Source organism: Acromyrmex echinatior, chromosome 10, assembly GCF_024713525.1.
Source record: "Acromyrmex echinatior isolate Ae372 chromosome 10, ASM2471352v2, whole genome shotgun sequence".
Lineage (NCBI taxonomy): Eukaryota > Metazoa > Arthropoda > Insecta > Hymenoptera > Formicidae > Acromyrmex > Acromyrmex echinatior.
The window spans coordinates 7,867,501-7,889,140 of NC_141861.1; the positions used below are offsets into that span (position 1 = coordinate 7,867,501).

Consider the following 21,640-nt stretch of genomic DNA (forward strand, 5'->3'; position numbering starts at 1 on the left):
GAATGCGGCGGCCGACTGGCCGAACGCAGGAGGCGCAGACGCGCTCATTGGCCGCGCTACTCTCTCGTGCATGCGCGTTGTTGCGTCTTGCTATTCGTATACTGTTGCCGCCGATTATTGAAAGATATACGAATCGAATTCAACTTTGATAGAATTAATTTAATCAGTAATATTTTAAGTAATATAAATAAAACTATTGAATTAATAAATAGAATTATTTGATGAAACGAATTGAAAATAACGAACTGTATGTTAGAAATTTTAAACAATTCTGCCGGTTGAGTTAACCATTGATTAAATTAATCGGAGTTTGATTGAAGTCGTTCTTAATTTACCTGTCGATTGAAACTGAATTTGAATTTTAGTAATTAAGTTTGTAAATTCAAATTTTTAAATTATTAATTAAGTTATTATATATTTTTCAATCGATCGTTACATGTCATAATATATATAATTTCTTACTTAATAATGTAAAGCCTAATCTACAATGTACTCTTTGCTCTTCTTGTAGCTTGCCTTTATTGTCTTTTTCTTCTTTGCTATGATTATTTAATCGTGATTCTTATCACGTTTTTTTTTATTTCTTCCTAAGTTCGTTAATTTTTATTTCGAATGATCGAAAATCAAGAAAGGAATAAGAAGCAAAAGCCAAGAGATAAGAAATGATAAAAAGCAAGACAAAGGATACGATAAAGGAAGATACAAACAGAGCACATTAAGCTGCACAGTAGATTAAGCCTTGTTACGATGAAGTGCTTCCCATTTAGACAATACAAAAATTATCTTCCATGGAATTCCATGAACAAAAATAAAACAATACTTATCTTATGTCACTACGAAAAATATTCATGTATACACGGGGACATAAATGTCTAGTCATGTCTTTTCACGCCTTCTCAGTCCTTTTCATGTCTTCTTCAATACGCATGCAACTTCAGACGGCTTAGATATTTATGTCTCCGTGTGTACACTATATTGTATATTATATTTACATTTATATAGTACAACATATTATAATATTGATATAATGTTATTATATTTACATTAAGTAGGAAATTGATGTAATATTTAGAGATACAGTGTAACACAGAGTGAGCGTTTCTTTTTGTTTAATATTAACAAATAACAAGGATGTGTAATGCGTCGTCTACAATACATGGAGTAAGAAGTAAGAGTAAGAAACTACACCAATGACAAATCACAGTCGATTATTCTTCTCATATTCTTCTCACTGTGATTGATCAATTTTTAAATCTTACTTCATATTCCATGTATCGTAGACGGTGTATAATGATTCACTATGATACACTGGCCGATATTCATAGTCGGATCTTATATTTAAGACCAGTCTTATATTTAAGTACAGCTCTTAAGCTGTCATGAACCAATCAGAAGGCCGCATTAGCGACTTAAGACATAACTTAAGACAGTCTTCAAATAAGAACCGACTATAAATATCGGTCACTGTGTATCATCTATATCTCTTGCTGGAAAGTCCATCAGTTTGTATTTCAGTCAATAATCAATCACGCAAACATAGATACAACGTGGGTGTTTTGAGCACACTTAAAATCGATATAACTTGATGATGCGGTAAGTCCGGATCTACAATAAATGTTTTAAGCCTTAAGCCGTAAGAAATTGACCAATTACAGTCGAATGCGAGGAGAATAATTAATTGTGATTCGTCCATCCCTTATGGCTTTAAAAATCTATTGTCGATCCGGCTTATATCAGACTAGAGACTGAGGATGTGATCCATTTCACGCTGCAAATGCTTGGAAGCTTTTTTTGATTAGTCAATTCGTAAAATTCTTTCTTTTGATTAGTCAACGATGCATTTGCACTCAAGTGCGGTCTTTTGGCGCTTCGAAGCGTTCGACTGACCAATTAAAAGAAAGAATTCTACTAACGGAACAATAAAAAAGCACTTCGAAGCATTTGGAGCATCAAGTGAACCGTAGCCTGAGATTTAATTGAAATTTAACTATTGATCAATCTCAAAATAAAGTTTATTTAAACTTTGTATTGATTTCTTCTTTCTCTGATTAGTCATGTATTCTATTGTAACCTTAATCTACAGTATGATACGAGCTTTAGTTAGATATGACGTAAAGAAAACGCGTGCGTAAAGTAACGCGTACGCAACGTACGTAATACGCAGCCCACGATATTCGGAAGTCGCGATTGACAGGGATACGACAGGGACGCAGAGAGACGCAGTGATGTCGCCGCCACACGCGTACATGATGCACGTTGGTGGTAGTATAGGAACGTGTGGTGGCGACGTAGTAGTGACCCGTGCGTCGGTGGTGCGCGCGGTGGTTGAGATAAGCAGCGCGGGGGACTGAACGAAGTGCCACAAGACCGGAGATCTCGCGCCGCGCCGTTCGGCTCTCGCGTTCGTTTACGCCCGCTCGCTCCGTTTCATTCCGTCGGCACACGGCAGTCCGCCACGGGACACGGTCGACCGATTGTAGGATCTGTCTCTCCCGCCTGATGTGACGGAGGCTCGCGATGCTCAAGAATCACACAGCGATCACCCAGGCGCTCCTCGGAACCCTGCTCACGTGGGCCCTCACCGCGGCCGGTGCCGCGCTCGTAGTCATCATTCGGGGAAAACAAGTTAGTATCGACTGGAGGATTGTCTCTTTCGGACAATTCGCGCCCAGATTCCTATATGTCCGATAACATCGTTTGCGTAGAATCCGATCCTGATCCGTGGGAGGAAACTTAACCTTACCGGCGCATCCGCCCGTGCGCGAAACTCTCCCAGCTCGCTTCGAAGAGAGCATTCGCACTGTTTTCAATTGCACACCGTACACTTTTCTGTCATTGACGCGCGTCTTTCAATTACACTCTTTACACCTTTTTCTCCTCTCTCTGTATAATACTTGGTTTAAAGGTAGGAGATGTAAAGAGAAATGTGTAATGAAAAATAATGAACGCACTTATTTAGTTTGTCTTTTCTAGATTTTAATCCCTTTATTCTATATGTAAAAGAGTTTAAAAAGACATGGTTATTGGGAAATTAAGATTAATTGGATTAAGGTTAATTGAATTTTAATTTTGTCATAAAAATAATTTATTTCAACTTCGTATTGCTATAATAAATATGTGCTACTAATGATACTTTTTATTTCTTTTATTTGTAAATGTCACGTAAATGTAAATAAATACATCTTTTAGTCAATAACATTTGAAAGTAACATTTCAAAGGTCATATTTTTTGTTGCAAGCGAATTTTTAAATTTCACTCGTTAACAACCGTCATTCTCAAGAGAAAAGGGCAAACGCAAAATATTTAGATAAGCGGGACTATTGTGATTCTTCACATTTAAATTTAGATTCGTTACTTCGATGAAGTCGCAATCGCCGTCGTCGACGGCACACAGCGATTGGCGGGCCCGCGTAATCCGCCGCTTCCTTCATGCAATTTAATTCGCGCGCGCGTACGAGTTGAATATATCGTTGGAGAGAATCTGTACATACGCGCGCTTTCACGTTCTCATCCAGATAAAATTACATTTGGTTATTTACGATTCATATAAATGGAAAAGTCGAACGATGGGAGAAAGAAATAAGAAAATGCTACGTTGGATGGTAAAGAGTAAACCCAAAAACATACGTTTTTTAAGTGATGTATTTTGTGATCCTTGAATTTTAAATCAACTATCAAACAATATATTACGCACGGAAAAAATATGTTGATTCTACAATGATCGATAATCAGAAATTTTAGTCTTAATCAGTGAAGTTGGCCAATCAGCCTTAGTCGTACAAAGGTTGGTTATTGGTCAACTTCACCGATAAGACTTAGAATTATCGATTACTTATTAAAAGAATCAGCGTTAGGGACAGGGATAAATATTACATATTAGAAATAACAAAATTAGGAATGAAGAAATTAAACGTATCAAAGTAAATATTGGAATAAATATAACAGAAATAGAAATAGAAGAATTTTAAGAATAGAGATTAAATGTTATGTGTAATGCATACAAATAAAATATAAAACACTTAAATATATAAATATTTGTATATTTTATATTTTATATTTTTATTTGTAAGTATTCTCTAAAATTTTCTCTAAAATTTTTTCTAAAATTTTTTGCATGAATCTCACTCTTAAAAATTGAAAATTGAACAACTTTTTTTTTTAAGATTGGCTCAATTTTACTGTTCACAAGAGGAAATTATGAACTGTTCTTCATCGAGTTCTATGAAACTTAGCGAGCAGTGTTAAATGTTCTTTTCAAATATAATATTATTCCATTTTGGCCGCAGATAGCAAATTATATATTTCCGAGATATTAAATATTTTTTTAAATTTATATTTTTATTTCTCGAGAATTATTTCTATATTTAAATAAGTAAAAGTGTTTCATGTTGTTTCATTACTTATTATCACATATATATGTCACGAAAATTCTTTCTCTACACTTCTAAAATTTTGAAAATGTAAGAAAATATGATTAAATTAAAAACAAGAAGAATGCGATTCAACAGATTTATTTTTTATATATTGTCTTTATATATTGTGAGATGAAATTGTTTGTAAAAACAAGTAAAGCATGGAATCTTGAAACAAAATTAATTTTCGAACGCAAAATTTTTAATAATGTTATTAACGTTAATTTTTTTATGAATGTATATGAAAATAAATGTGAATGTAAGCTTGTGCCATGTTTGTAATGCTTCAAGACCTTAGGCTTTATTTGTGAATGTAAATTTTAGAAGTGTAGAGAAAGAATTTTCGTGACATATATATAAAATAAATAAAAAATAAGTCTATATTGAATTGCATTCTTTTCATGTTCTTAATTTAATCATATTTTTTTCTTACATTTTTTCGAAAATTTAAAAAGTACAGAGAATTGAGATTTGCGTAACATACATGTGGTAATAAATAATAAAATGATATAAAGTATTTTTACTTACTTGAATATAGAAATAAAAACAAATTAAAAAAAAATTTTAATATCTCAAAAATACTTTGTTATGTGCGGCCAAAATGGAGTAATATTATATCAGGAGGGAACACTCAACACGCGCGCCAAGTTACATAAAAATTTATGAGGGACAATTCAGGGATTCAGCTTTCCATTGTTAAACTAATTTCTCTCCAAAGAATTTAGAGAAACTCCAATGTGCATTTGTATTACTTTTAATTTCTGAATTACCAAAACTTTCTTTATTTCTATTACTTAATACTTATTTGTGTCTCAATATTTTTTTATTATGTGTAAAACCTTAATATTAGATTATAATGCTTTATTATCCTCCGAGAAGTTACAATTAAAGCTCTACATTAATAAAAATAATACAAAAGTCTGCCAGGTTCAAAAAGTCTGACATGGCAGTCGAAATAAAGAAGAAAAACGCAATAAGGAAAGCAGCCAATAGGAAGAGGCGGTTGCTTATCTAAGCGACTCGCTTAGATAAAATAAATGCGCCATTTTTATTAATATAAAGCTTTTTACAATGGCTAATTTCGTTTTTCAATTACAAGTGATATCTTACGATTAACTTTACCTATAATTAACTTATTATTACCTTACCTTATAACTATCTTACTACCATCTTACATTTACTTTGCAACGCAACTTATTCTCCAAATTTTCTAATATGATATTATTCTTAATATGATATTAAATTTTTTGTTGCGCTATTTGTACTGCAACTTTATAAGAAATAATTTTTTGATTTTTTCATAAAATTATCTAATAGAATTTATCTTTATCTACTCCGTCTTTCTCAATTATTGGCTTCAATTCTTATTTCAGTTTTTAGAAATTTTAGAATTTTCCATTGAATCAATATTTACTTTTGACATTGAGATGTGCCATTTTTTTATTTAATTATGATTTTAACACAAAGAATAGTACTACTTATTAAAGAAGATAAACATCTGAGCTTAGACTCCAATCAATGGATTCGTTGTCAGTACACTATTGTACTAATCTTACTTGTATTGTTTGAATAAAATTTAATCAAAAAAAAATAATATTCTACTTTCTTCAATATTTAAAAATGTATTGCGTCTAGCATACAACAGTTTACCTTCGATAACTGGTTGATGGCCTTCGATAACTTCACTTATCATTTCGCAACAAGTGGCAGAATATGCAAAATTTCGCGAAGTCTATTCTGCGAAAAGTACCTTACGTTAATTGCATATCTATAATGATCTTGATAACAAATTTTTGCGTACTGTACATTTTCCACTGTATTTTACTGCGCTTTTAAGCGACTTTTAAACGCGTAAATCCAAAATAAAAGTTTGAATAAAAGCATGAATATTTATTAGAATTTTGTTAATATGTATAAACGATTTAATTTATAATGTTACTTCTTCATCAAAGGACTCCGCACTAATTATACGGAAAATTGAGTCTCCATAAAATCAATTAATTTTCAAGTGACTGTAACTTATAATATAATGAACACAAGATATCGCTAACACAAAGCTCAATAATGGATGGTCTTTGAGCGATGTATCAAAAGTTTAAAACTTGTACTCACAAAGCACTTTTGACACACCATAGTTTAAAAATATTCATGGAGAAGAAGTTACGATACTTAGAAATGTTCTTAAATTTCATTAAATTTTAAGTTACACAATTTGAACTTAATTTCATGACATTACATTTAATGTATTTATAACTAAAAAGTATATTTGTGTACATATATATTGTACATAAAATTTAACGCATTTTTCATAAAATTTTATTAAAAGTACATTAAATTTCATAAATTTAATGTACACGTTCATTACATTTAAGTAACTACTGTAATTTTCAGTCAAATCATTCATTACTTTTAATTTCGTTCATAACCACGCTTCATTTACATCTAAAGGAAGCTCGTGGTTACATTTCTAACAGTGTAGCTACAATTGAATAATTGTGATAATTTTCACTCATCAATACAAAAGATATAAGATCTATAGTACTATGGAAGTGAGACTTATATGATTGCTCTAGTCTTAGCAATATTTGTTATATAGATGTTATAATCGTAATGATTATGTCTAGCTTCCGGAAGCATATTGCGGACATTTTATCGACCAGGTTAGTTAACCACTAACTTTTTTTCTAGCGCGGAAACGTAAAAAGTAAAAATGTATTGTATGTATATAATAACAATGACATCTGATTCTGGGTTACTGAGAGTCAGCGCGGGAAGGGGTGCGCGATTATTGTAATGTAATATAAAATGATTACATCTTGGATGTCTTGATGTCTTCTTTATTTAAAAATCCTTGTACGTTTCGACTCACTTTGGGGTACTCTTTAGCATTCTCAATTCTCCTATCTACTATGTTGGTTTAACGGTCTGCCGAGGAAGAGTTACTCATAAGTTATCAAATTTGTAGTGGCTTCTTAACACATACCAACCTTGTCATGAAGCTTTGAAATTTCGCAAATTTGATGCTTAACACTATAGAATAGTTTATGTGCCATTTTATACAATGATGATAAATCTCCGGCTATATCGTTTCGAGTGTTGAGTATGTCTGACTTTATTATATGTATATGTTATATGTACATACATACATACATACATAAAAATTTTAACTTTTCACATTTCCACTCTAAAGAAAAAGCATGATCGATACCCTAAACATAAACTGTAATCTAAAAATGTTTTTCGAAAATCTTACTTTTGAAAATCGGAAGTCTCTTAAGGTCTCAAATCCTATATGCTCTGAAGACAAAGCTCGCAAGCTTCATCCATAGGAATCTTATATCTTCAGGACATGCACAATAAAACACTTTATTTATGATGAAAAGATTTTCACAGGTCTTCGCGAATTTTGGGGCGGGAGGGGGGTGGCGATAATATTAGTACTAGTTATAACAAGTTGGTAATAGTGCAATCATTAGTCTCTTGTGTAACTACAATATATACCTATACATCTCTCAAATACACTATTGTTTTGCAGATCACATTGAGAGATAGCAATACTAGTTCAGTTGAGACAACTATACTTACCTGGCGTCGAGGATACCGTGATCAGTAAGGCGGTTCCTCCAGGGTGAGGCTCTTCCATTGCACTTCGGTTGTAGCTGACCCTTGCGAATATCCCTAATGTGGATATCTCGGGCGTAAAATTTTTGGTAGTCAATTTAATTGAAGTTTCTTTTTCAAACATACAGAATATTGTAGTAACAATCATAGCAATTTTTTCCGTGGCGCAATTATTGAGCTTATGAGCCATTATTGAATCTTTTATTAATAAGCATCACAAAACGCAATTTTACATAAAAGTTAATGCAAACAGAAAATCAAATAATTTTTAAACTAACAATGTGCTCAAATTTATATAGAAGTAATAGTAGTAATTTATATAGAAGTATAGTAATAATAGATACTCAGACGTAATAATAGAACAAATTTTTATATTTTGATAATGCTTTCAATGAATTTGGCACATGTTTACATTTTTAATGCATCGCATTAAAGTACAGTGTAATTTAAATTGAAACAAATATATTTTTGATAAAAGTTTTGCTAGAAGAGATTAATTTAAAAAAAAGTTGAATTAATTAAAAAGTCGATTAATTAAAAAAAGTTGATATAGAATCATCGAAGCAAATTGTGCATTGCACAAAAGCGTATTAATGAAGGGAGGTAGGTGTCAAATCCGTTAAATTAAATTGTAAGTTTCAATTTCCCATTCCTACCTATAACACTAATTGCATGTGCTCGTCTCTGTTAGATTTGATATCTTTCGAAATGTATACTATATATATATATATATATATATATATATATATATATATATATATATATATACATATAGATCAATTTAGAGAAACTGTATCACACAATTTGAAACTATTGATTAGATTATTGTTTATTTCATGACGCTACTAAAATCTTTCAATACATATAAGTCATATCAAGCATCCATTTTAATATCAGTATCATTTTATCAGGATTATTTATTAATCATTTTTTCCAGAGCGAAAACGTGAAAAGTAAAAAATTTCTCTATTAACTTTAATAGTAAAAATTTTCACATTTCCACCTTAGGTAAAAAGTTATATGATCAATATTAGAATATCAACCTTAGAATAAAAATTTAAAAAATTGCGCTCTTTCTAAAGATATTTAAAAGATATTGAAGATTAAAAAAAATATCTTATTTAAATAAAAATATTAAAAAAGATGGCAAAATTCTTTTTGCTCAGAGGTACCTTATATGTCAGCGGCAAATCTATGTTGAATGTTAAAACTGTTATCTTGCGGGTTCAAGTTAAAATTTGATTTTAATGTTGTAACATATTAGGTAAAAGTCTCACTATGAATGCTTTAAAGCATTCGATTCATCAATTCGAAGAAAGAATTTTATGAACAATCAAAGAACTTGTAGTATTATGTTGACCATATACAGCCGGTCATAGAAAGGTTGCAACACTTTTATTTCAATGGAATTCGAAACTCAGCCTTTCTCGAGCGGTTGAACGATTAGATTCATAGCAAGAACCAATCTCTTAGTGAGCAAGCTACCGAAACCCATCAAAAAAAAAGTTTTTACAACCTTTGTGACCGTGTATACTCATCTTTACGCCATGGCGCGAAATGTAATAATCACATCGTTAGATTTCATTATTTTTTTAATTAGTGTATTTTATACTTTTATTTTTTCTTTATTCTGTAATCTAGATACAATAATAAGATATCAAAATACAATTTTCTCTTTCGATGTCGTAGTATAACTGATATTGATTATAATTTTCACGGAAATGCAACTAGCATTCGATATCTTCTGCGTCAGTAAATTTCGCTTGACATTATCACAACAGTATAATAAATCTTGCTTCTAATTTAATCGAATATATTAATACTTAATGAACACGATATGATAAGATTTGCAAATTTATGTTGTCAAGCAGATTTAAATCGCGGATCTGTTAAAGTAATTAAATAATTGCGACGTAAACGAATGATTCCTACATTACGCACATTGATTGTCAAGATTTGATTTTCTGAACTATAATAAATTGAGTTAAGGCCAATAAGAACTTGCGAACGCAGATGTTCGTGCGATACCGCAATTATTAAACATCTGCGTTTGCAAGTTCATATGGTGACCTTATTTTAATTCGTTATACTTATTACTGATATTATTATTATTAATTTTCTGTATAAATGAACGAATTATTTTGTTTTATTTATCTATCATTTTAATTTCTTATAGCACCAACATAAAACAACTACATATTATAAATACAATATATGATGCAATAAATGAATGTGCATACCTCATATTACATGAATTTCGCAATATATAATGAGTAGGTAATAGCTCATGAAATATAATTTGCATAGTTTACAATCAGAGTTGGATGTTAATATTTTTTTAAACTAAACTAAGAAAGTTAACGACTTATAAAATTAAATTAATTATAAAAAATTGCATAAATGGAAAAAACTAACTCATTTAAATTTACGTTAAGATCGAATTAACTTCAGTTAAATAAAATTAATTTTATTAATTTCATTTAGCTTGAATTAGCTTTGAAATGTATTATTATTAAATCAGGATTTCTTAATTTTTCTTAAAATCAAATTACTTTAAATAATGAAACAATATAAGCTTTAAATAACGAAATAATTACAATATAAGTCATCAGATAAATTTAATATTTTATTTATAAATTTTGAAATGAAGTTGGTTTTTACTAATAAGTACCGACTTTTATATCTACCTAAGGTTGCATACGAAAGCAATGCTATTACGTAATTCTCTTTTTATTGCTAGACGTAAAACAAAGATAGAATAACGCAAAAGCGCTGATAATTAAAAGTACTTTCCTAAAAGTAGACTTTAAAATTTGTCAATTTCTTATACGTCATCTTTGAGCTATGAACATCATGTTCATCACATAATCATTGAGCTCTTTTTCTCAACTTCTCTCTTTAACATTTAAGATTATATAGAAAAAAAAGATATTATCGTTTAGAAAGACAAAAAAATTATTTTTTAATTTAAAAAGAAAAAGTTAATAAATTAAAGTTCAAAAGTAACTAGATTTAATTAAAAATTAATTTATTTAAAATTAACTAAATTAAATTAAAAGTTAACTTTTTGACTTCTTATTTAACTTATTAACTAGTCGCTACTCAAGCCTATTACAGTATATTATAAAAAATTATGCAAGCGTAATCTACATACATCGCAATTCATATATGCCAAGTTTTAATTTTATCTTCTTAAGACACGGATCTTTGTTAAGACACAGAACTGTAAAAATTTTTTTAAAAACGATCAAAAGTAAAGTATAAATGCTTTAAAATGCTTTTTTTTATCTTTAAAATACTTTTTTATCTTTTGTCCGCAACAAAAGGTTTTCACCGTTTTTTTATGTTACGATGATCCGAAAATTGTACAGTTTTGCGCGTTACGAAAATGTTTCCTATTTTTTTGTTAAATAATATAGATATATATATATATATATATATATATATATACACATGATTAATGCAATATTTATCGAACTATAGGCTTATTACTATGATTTAGTACTAGTACTAAATCATACTAGTTCTAACATACCTATGGTATATAAGCTACACACACACACACACATATATATATATATATATATATACATATACAGGGTTGGCCATATTCGACGGAAAGATCTGGCAACACTGTAACTTTTGACAGAGATGTTAGATCGAGTAACGACGTTTCCCATGATTGAAAAAAAAACATCTTTCCGTCGAATATGGCCAATCCTGTATATATATGTGTGTGTGTGTGTGTGTGTGTGTGTGTGTGTGTGTGTGTGTGTGTGTGTGTGTGTGTAGCTTATATATCCATAGATATGTTAGAACTAGTATTAAATCAGATAGTAATAAGCCTATAGTTCGATAAATATTGCATTAATCATGTATATATATATATATATATATATATATATATATCTATATTATTTAACAAAAAAATAGGAAATATTTTCGTAACGCGCAAAACTGTACAATTTTCGGATCATCGTAACATAAAAAAACGGTGAAAACCTTTTGTTGCGGACAAAAGATAAAAAAGTATTTTAAAGATAAAAAAAAGCATTTTAAAGCATTTATACTTTACTTTTGATCGTTTTTAAAAAAATTTTTACAGTTATGTGTTTTAACAAAGATCACCCTATTATGTTACTTAAAATTACGTGCGTTTAATAGTTTGCAGCACAGTAAAAAAATTATTTTTTTAATTTTAATATGTTTACAAAAAAGTGCAAAGTTTTACATATAAAATTCTTTTTTAAAAATTTTGTATGATTTTTTTTTACGTGACTTTGAAGTTAAACCTGCATTTCTTATATTCATCGTTGAAATTCGGCGCAAAAAAGTCATCGCAAAAATATTTGTATTATCTCTCATACACACACTCACGCGCGCGCGCGCGTGTACAGAAATCAATCTATATTATTTTCTGTGCATATTTAAGCTATGAAGTAAATATCAAGAAAGGATTATTTTAAACTTTCCGTTAATGTTTGATAAACATCTTGGCATTATATTTGCTTTAGGAATTATCTAATTGGTATCATAAATTTTGAATCGATCTAAGAGATTAGACCTTGACACTGCCCACCGCATATCCGCACGTTAATATACATTATACAAGATAAGACATGAGTTATTCGTAAAATGTTGACACAATATTTTTTATATATTCTCTTATGAGTCTAATGTGTGTATATCTCAAATAAACCTACCGCACCCCTGATGTCTCGACGGAAGCTAAATCAGAGTTGCAGATCACCTTGGCCAGAAAAAGCAAATATGCACGTGATTTCAAGAGAAATCTAGATTATAACTGTCAGTCAATGAGTTATTTTTATTTCAAGTATATAGACACATAATATCGGTCCTTGATAAATATTTTAAAATAATATTTTTTTAAATAAATACCTACTAAATAATGAAAAGAAAGGAACAAAAAGATTATAATGTGAAGTCGTACTGATTAATGAATACTTCTGGTGAATTTTCATCCAAGTGTTTTTTAAGTTTAGTATAATTTGTTAGTAAAATTTAGCTAGTTTAAAATAACATTTATTAAAATTGTTTAACATTAAAGTTTATTTTTTACATTAAAATAATGTTAATTTAATTATTCTAACATTTTGCAATTCATATTATATATAAAACAGACATATAAATAGCGTAAAAAATTTTTTAAATATATGAATTTTAAATATATGAATGAATTTTCACATAGCATAATATGTTAAATAAGAAAAATATAATATAGTATTCCAGAATTATATATAAGAATTATGTATATATACTTATATTTTTCTTATTTAACACATTATAAAAGAGTGGGCTTAATTATCAATTTTTAAAAGCGAGATTTTACTCTTTAGAATTACATTTCACTTCAAAGATTTTAGAGAATAATTCTGGAATTATTTTTCTAACATTGCGCGTCTTTTATATATATATATATATAGTATGTATATATGTATATACAGTGAGAGCAAAAAGTATTCGTACAAGGAAATTTTTTATAAAAAAAATCTTATTTGTAAAAAATAAACATTAATTAGCAATTTTATACAATGAATACATTCTGTTCTAACATAAACATGTATTTCCTGATTTTAGAAGCTAAATTTCTCAACTGTACGAACATTTTTTGAACATTCAAACAATACAATTTTTAATTTTCGCTAATTTTTTAGGTGATATATTCTCTATGATTAATACACATCTTTTTGGTACATACAATTTTAATCTTTATGAATTTCTATTTTATTCTTTATGAATAAATTGTTAATTATCCAACAAGAAATGATCGCCAATTAAACGTCGAATCGACTTCAAATTGATGTTGAAATCATCGTATCGATATCGATTCGACATCAGTTCGATGACTCATCTTTCGCTGGATAATATTTATTTTTTAAAAATAAAGTTTTTTTAAAAAAAACATTGTATCCGTACAAATACTTTTTGCACTCATTTATATATATATAAAATTCCTGAATAAATATTCTCTAAAATCTTTGGAGTGAAATGTAACTCTAAAGAGTAAAATCTCATTCTTAAAAATTAACAATTAAGTCCACTTTTTGTCAACAATGATTCAATTGCCGCTCTTTGTCATTCTTTAAAATTATATTCCTCGTTAAAGATTTCAAAGAGTATATACACATATATTAAAAACTATTTAAAAAAATATAATAATAACTGCAAAAGAAAAAATGTCGAATGTTCAATCTCAAATTTGAACTTGATAGTTCGAAAGGATCGCACAGATTAAAAAAAAAGCAAATGGCAAAATTTATCCCTTTTTCTCAATCCCTTTAGCCAAATTTTCGAGTAACGAAGTTGCTTATATATGTCTATAATGATTCGTTTCCGTTTCAGCGCAAGCTCCTCGATGTCAGCCTGGGGTTCGCCGCTGGCGTGATGACGGCCGCGAGTTACTGGTCATTGTTGGCACCGGCGATCGAAATGGCAGCCGAGAGCAAGATGTATGGAGCGGAGGGCGAGTACGCGTTCGTGCCGGTCGCAGTTGGGTTTCTCGTCGGCGCGGCGTTCGTATACGGGACGGACGTGTTGATATCCACCCTCGGCATTCAGTCCCCCAATGTGCTTTTAGCTATGCAATCAGTCGGTACGAAACAAAGACGCAAGATCATTGCGAAACTAAAGAGTGACGAGGATTTAGACGATGATTATGATCCGTTACTTAACAACGTACAAATACCCGGCGGAAAAATGTACGCTCGTGTCGAATCGACCGCTATCGATGGTATCTCATTTTCTTCTCGTAAAATCGCAATTTTTTTTTATGTCTCTCTCTTTTATAGGCTTGGAAAATGGGATCAGTTCGTGAGATGACACGTATATACTGTACATATATGCCTATATTTTTGCATACCCTTACAAAAATTTTTCACCGTTTTACATATCACATGGACCATTTTTAGCCCGTTTTTAGCCGTCTTGCACTAGCATCGTCTCGAGCATTTGCAGTGTATGGCAAAGGAACGATGACAAATATACACGAATATACGTATAAGTATTTTGAGGAGATTATCCGTTTTCAATACTCGTTTTTTTGCTGATGAACGACAACGTATATGCGAGTATGCGTATAAATATTTTTTAGTATATTTCCCGTTTTTAATATTTGTTTTTTAGCCGATGAATATTTTTGAGAACAATCAGCTTCGTTCAATATGAAACGTAGTTAAAAAGTCATGCATTTACTTATAAAAAATAATACAGGAACATAAAAGCCAATTCGCAGGATGTACGTGCAACTATATGTATTAAACAATTCTTGTGTACATAAAACAATATACTTTTAAGTATAACTAAATATTTTGTATTTCTAATTCTTTTTATAATAGTAGATAGTGTAACATTTTAATTAGTATAATTTATTTATCTTAAACATATACGGTACTTGATAAATTAAATTTTCGATAAGTGCGGCATACTAGTTACCCTAATGATCACTTATTATTGTATGTTACGGACAAAGTCCGCATAGTAGGCAGTGTTGATATTGCCCGAGTTGCTTGCTATATATAATAGATCTGTTCTTTTTTGAAGAATTCTGGATTAGTTCTGAATTAGTGCAATAAGTTAGAGTGAAACAAATTATACCTGTCTCACTCTAACTTATACATTAGTGTATACCAATTCAGAATTTGGGGAGGAAAAAGAACAAATCTAATGTTAACATTACCTTATTATAAGAGATACTATTAAGGGGGATTTCATCTTTGCTAGCCGTAAAATTAGCTCAATTTTATGAATTTTTTAAAGAAAATTTATTATATATGGGATTTTACATAAAATTATGTTATGCTTAAACAGTAAAAAAATATTTTTATAAAAATGGTAGCATTAAAAAAAATTAAGTTTTTTCCTAAAAAAATTTATTTTTTGTGAATAACAAATCGAATGTTGTTGTAAAATCATGATTATAGTTTGTGCCATGCGTAAAAGTATTAGGATCAAGAGGAAAAAAGAATTAAGTCAATATCTTAATCCATTTGTTATCAGTTCGAAAATTGTGGTTTTGAGAAAAACACGTTTAAAGTTTTAGTTTGACTTTTTCCACTTATAACAAGTTTTAGTGCACTTACGATTATTCTGCAATAATCAGGGCCATATAATAATCCTTTCTCCTCTTCATATAATTCGTTTTCCATCATCTCTCCGAGTTGTTCTGGCTTCTCTTGATGATTCTGATGTACAACGGTTTGCGCTCAGAGGCCTCATGCGTCTTTATATATTTAGCTCATAGTTTTGTTAATATTGCGAATTAAAAAAAATTCTTTTACAGATATTTTACACACATGTAAGAATCAAAATAAGGAAAAAAAAATTTTCGATTTTTTTACGTCTGCAAAAGTGAAAGGTCTTCCTTAAAGACCGACATCCGGGAGTTCGCATCCTTATTAATGTTGAAATGATTAAGAGTAAAAAACTATTCCAATAAAAATTTAAAAAATATTCCAATAAAAATTTTTTGTACATTAATATGTATATATATATATATATACATACATAAATATTCATAAACACATATAATCATATATGAAATATGTCCATACATAAATATCTCTTTCTTTTGTAAAATTACTTTTTAGTGTAATAGAAATAACAATAGTAAGGTCAAAACATAAAAAATAATTAAAAGGATAATTTTGTTCGTTTTAGAAAAAAACAAATTTGGAGAACTATTAAAAAAATTGCTCATACACAATTATGCATAATTTTATATATGTATAATTTATACATAAGTAATTTTTTTCTAAAATAAATAATATGAAAATTACCCTTTTAATTATTTTTAATGTTTTCACATTACTATTGTTATTTCTATTACACTAAAAAGTAATTTTACAAAAGAAAGAAGGATGTATGAACATGTATGGACATATTTCATATAAAATTATGTATGTTTATGAATATTTATACATATTCATGCATGAAAAATTGTTTACCGAGTAATATTGTACTAATTTTATGATTTATTAGTTTTGTAGACGTGTTTATCGGTATACATTTAAAACTCATAATATTCGATTTTGTTTTAAATTGTAATTTCAGTGTTATCATCAATGTTTGATTAGTTATCAACAAAGATGATAACTGCAGAGAAAAAATTTTTCGACAATATATAGGATATTATAGCTTTACAAGTATGCACATTTATTTATGGATTATATAATAAAAAATCATGAATTTAATAATGTATTAACCAAATATTTATAATATACATATACCATATTTTATATATGTGTGTGTATATATGTATATAATAGTTATATATATATATATATATATATATATATATGTACAGAATTCATATATTAAATACAATTACCATTGTATATAATAAATTGAAATCCTTTGTAAAGTGTATATAAGCACAAAAGTTAATATCAACATAGAAGTTATGTGGGTCAGTGGCAGGATGGCAGCCTCGTAGCAGAGATTCGGAGACCTGTTAAGCCTCGATTCGAATCCCAGCGGAGCAAGCTGATTTTCTCATGCTATCGGTTACGCTTTACTCAAAACTCATTATTTTAAAATATACAATGTAAATTGTTGTGAGTGCTGAACGAGTATTTTATATTCGTATATACGTTTTTACATTTCAAATTTACACCTCAAATTTACACGTCAGCACATTTTTACCATTCAAAAACTTACTGATTATACATTATTACAACTCAGATATAGCACTCTATTTTAATCACTCATTTTTAAGTTTCTGCTATCTAAAAATGTAGTTATACTCTTCAATGGAATACACATTTTCATCATTTAAACTAATAGTTTGCGCGGGCTAAAAATGGACTAAAAATGGTGAAAAATTTTTATAAGGGTATATGTATATGAACGTCCACGTATACTCGCCCCTCTTTGCTTTATCGCAGATATATTTGATTCTTATTCGGGAATAAGCATTCTCTCAAATTATTATTTTCATGAAAATTATTATTAGATCGATCTGTTTTATATAATCAATATAAGTTATAATTTTTGCATGTAGCATGATCAAAAGTACTTATACAAAAATAGTAGTATGATAAAATTGATAAAGATGCTTGATAAAGATCATGTAGATAAATTAAATTTACAATTTTAATCTGACATTTTCTTCCTCTCTTTAATAAATTCAAGGATGAAAATATACATGACGTCCCGAAATTCGTGAATTAAAATACTACAATAAGAAAGTTTTCAGAAAATTAAGTAAAAAAATTATTTATAAATTTTTATTTTAAGCAATAATGTGTGAAATAATAAGAGTTAAAAATGGCCAATTACAGGTTACATTTAGACAGACTTTTAAATGCACGTTGAAATGCACGTTTACTTAAGATTGCACGTGCGACACGTAACTGTTTAGACAGAATCTGTAATTTGCTATATTTAAACTTTTACATCTTAGAAACTATTGCTTGAAATGAAAATGTACATATAATTTTTTACTTGATTTTTAAAAATCTTGTTATTTTAATTAGCAAATTTCAGGATACTCTTTGTATATCTTACATGCACGCTAATACGAAAAAAAAGTTATTATATCGTTTTCTTAAGATAAAAATTATTGATTAAGTTATTGATTAAATTGAAATATATAAAATACTGATTTAAAATTCTAATATCTAAATATTATATATAATAAATTTATGCAGAGATCATTGCTTATTCCAATTAAATATGTTATTAAATTAATATAGTATATTTTCCTTATAAGAAATGACGATATTCAATAGAAATTGGAATAGTTGATTCGTACTTATTCTAAAAATATCTCAAGCATTGTACTAGCATATGCATGATATTCGTAGTGAAATACGTGGGACTTACACACAGGTCCAATATAAATATTATAAATAAAAACGATCTAATTATACATATCCGACCTAATTCAATTAAAAACAGCTAAACTGAAATTATAAACCTTACAGAGAGTGATGTGATTAAAAAATGTGAAACAACGAAAATGAAACTAAAAATACGTTTAAATTCATCATTAATACAAAGTGCACGTCCGCGTAAAACATTATCTAATATTATATACATTTAAATAAAAAAAATAAAATATAAACATTTTGGATCTGTGTGAACAGTTTTACGGAGTTTAAAAAAATAAACTGATCTTATTAACCCTGCCTAAACGGATTCAATTGCAATAAATTTAATCGAAAGTATTTTATGTGCGTGAAGAATTCCTTTTCTTAAACCTTACACAAATAGTATTTGCATGAAGTGGTCCTGTGCTCGTGGCTCAGTTTTCGAAAATTTGCGCTGACTGGATATGGTAAATGTTGTTGTGAATATTTAATTTTTCAGGCTTCTACGAACAGAATAGTAGACGTCGACAAATTCCCAATATAAACCGCTCATCAGAATCTGCAGAAATTGGAACTGTTTACGAAGATCCCAATAACGAAGTGAAGAATAACCAATGGCGGAGGATATTACTGCTAATTGTTGCAATTACGGTATATTTCTACACGATAATAAATAATCATGCAAAGCACACTTGTTTAGATTTGTCTTATACGATAATTATAAAATAAATAATAATATATTTGTAACATTTCGATTGTTACAAATAGGTCCACAATATTCCTGAGGGTCTTGCGGTTGGTGTAGGCTTCGGAGCAATAGGTAGTAGTGCATCAGCTACTTTTGAAAACGCAAGGTAAGTTGAAAATGTCTGCAATTTTTTAAAAATAAAGTTCACGAAGACAACGAAAACTTATACTGAATATCATGCGTAATTACAGTTTACAGTAAACAAAATGTTGGATTATATTGTAAAAATACGCAAGATATCCATATATTTATAGAAAATCTGAACAATGTCCTTAAAAATTAAGTGCAAATCTCTGATAAAATATACGTTTGACAGATATTGGTTTTTTTATCCTGGTATCGATTCAATACATTACTATTAAAGATTAATTATTGATATAATATAAAACTATAAAAATATTTTATTGCCGATAAAAATATTATATTGCCTCAGATGATTTCATATTGATTAAATTTAATTATCAATTAAAAAGTATATGTTAATTCAAAAAAAAAGATTTCAAAAAGAAAGTAATGTGCTCCTCGTTTATGCGATGACGTGATCTATTAACAATGTTTAATAAAGACTGTACTGGTATTACATACTAGTTTCGATCAATCTCCTATTTAACTTATTAAGCGAGTCAAGAGGGTTAAGGGGATGCTGACGTGACAAACTCCGGAATCGCTTTTACCGATTAAGTACGGCTTACATACGATTTACAATACAAATTTATGATTTATAAAACATTGACACATTGCTACATATTACTACATTAATATTGCACGCAACATATACAATTTGTCGAAAGAGGTAATCTTTTGTATTAAGTTTCTAAACTTAATTCCAACGAGTTGAAATTTTGAATCTTAGTTTTAGGACGTACGAGGTCTGTTCAAAATGTGAACTTTATTTTTTAAAAATTGCAGGCTTTACTTACAAGCTACTAGTCTTTATCCCTTTCAAAGTAGTGTCCACCTCAACGAATACACTTATTCCAACGACGTTTCCATTGCTGGAAGCACTCCTGGAAGGACTTTTCTGGAATTGTTTTCAATTCCCTCAGCGAATTTTTTTTTTATGATTTTTCAATTGTTTCAAATCGTTTTCCTTTCATGGGTGTTTTGAGTTTTGGGAAAAGGAAAAAGTCAGAAAGGGGCAAATCTGGTGAGTAGGATGGATGGGGAAATACAGTTGTGGCTGCTTCATCACGACAACGCACCAGCTCATTTTTTTTTAAGCAAAAACAGCACCCATCCTACTCACCCCTTCTGACTTTTTCTTTTTTCTGAAATTCAAAACCCAAGGAAAACAATTTGAAACAATCGAAGTCATAAAAGAAAATTCGCTGAGAGAACTGAAAGCAACTCTAGAAAAGTCCTTCCAGCAATGGAAATATCGTTGGAACAAGTGTATTCGTTAGGGTGGAGACTACTTTGAAGGAGATAAAGACCAATAACTTGTAAGTAAAGCCTGCAATTTTTTAAAAATAAAGTTCATGAACAGATGTATGTAGATCGACTCTAAAAATTTATAATTAGAATATATGTAGACTCTAGAGATTTATAATATGTTCTAATCTAATTGAACTTTTACGTTGAGCCTGTAAATGGCAGTTATTGCAAAAATTTCCTATTTTTAGGTTCAAAAAAAGTTTTCTAAATAAAAACTGTAAATTAAGTAATATTAAAAAAGGTCCTATTTGATTGTTTAAATATCAAAATAGATTTATTATAGATTTATAAGGTTAATTGAGGTTGAAAGAGATTCAAAGTAGGACTAAAATTTCGACTCGGGGATTTTCCGTTACTCATTTATTTATTTTACAGCTGCCATTACTTTACGTACATGACATATTGCATATCTTTTTACGAAGTAAATGTTGTAAAGGTGAATTAACTTTGGTTACCATACTGCTCTAATTGCTAAGTTCAAAATTAAAAAGCAAAGCGATCGCATTTTGCCTTGCATTTCGATTATAAAGTCGTAGTTTATACAAATATCAGAATTTATTTTAATCAGTGACCAATTTTGTATAATAAAGTACAG

The 21,640-nt window shown here is 29.2% G+C and overlaps 1 protein-coding gene and 1 non-coding gene across 7 annotated transcripts in view; both read left to right on the plus strand.

Moving 5' to 3' along the window:
- Positions 1 to 21,640, plus strand: part of Zip48C (Zinc/iron regulated transporter-related protein 48C) — a 63,066-nt gene that overhangs the window by 6,232 nt on the left and 35,194 nt on the right. For 3 of the 6 annotated variants that reach the window (XM_087410481.1, XM_087410482.1, XM_087410483.1), the window contains exons 3-5: positions 14,398 to 14,785; positions 19,363 to 19,514; positions 19,632 to 19,717. In XM_087410481.1, coding sequence (XP_087266607.1) covers positions 14,440 to 14,785; positions 19,363 to 19,514; positions 19,632 to 19,717 — 584 coding nt within the window. In that variant the 5' untranslated portion in view covers positions 14,398 to 14,439. Of the gene's footprint in view, positions 1 to 491; positions 2,626 to 14,397; positions 14,786 to 19,362; positions 19,515 to 19,631; positions 19,718 to 21,640 lie in introns of those variants that run through there. The other 3 variants (XM_011065481.2, XM_087410480.1, XM_011065480.2) reach the window with 3 other exon arrangements.
- LOC147908254 (U1 spliceosomal RNA) lies at positions 7,991 to 8,140 on the plus strand. The gene has a single exon (XR_015546550.1). It is a non-coding gene; the product is annotated as a U1 spliceosomal RNA (small nuclear RNA).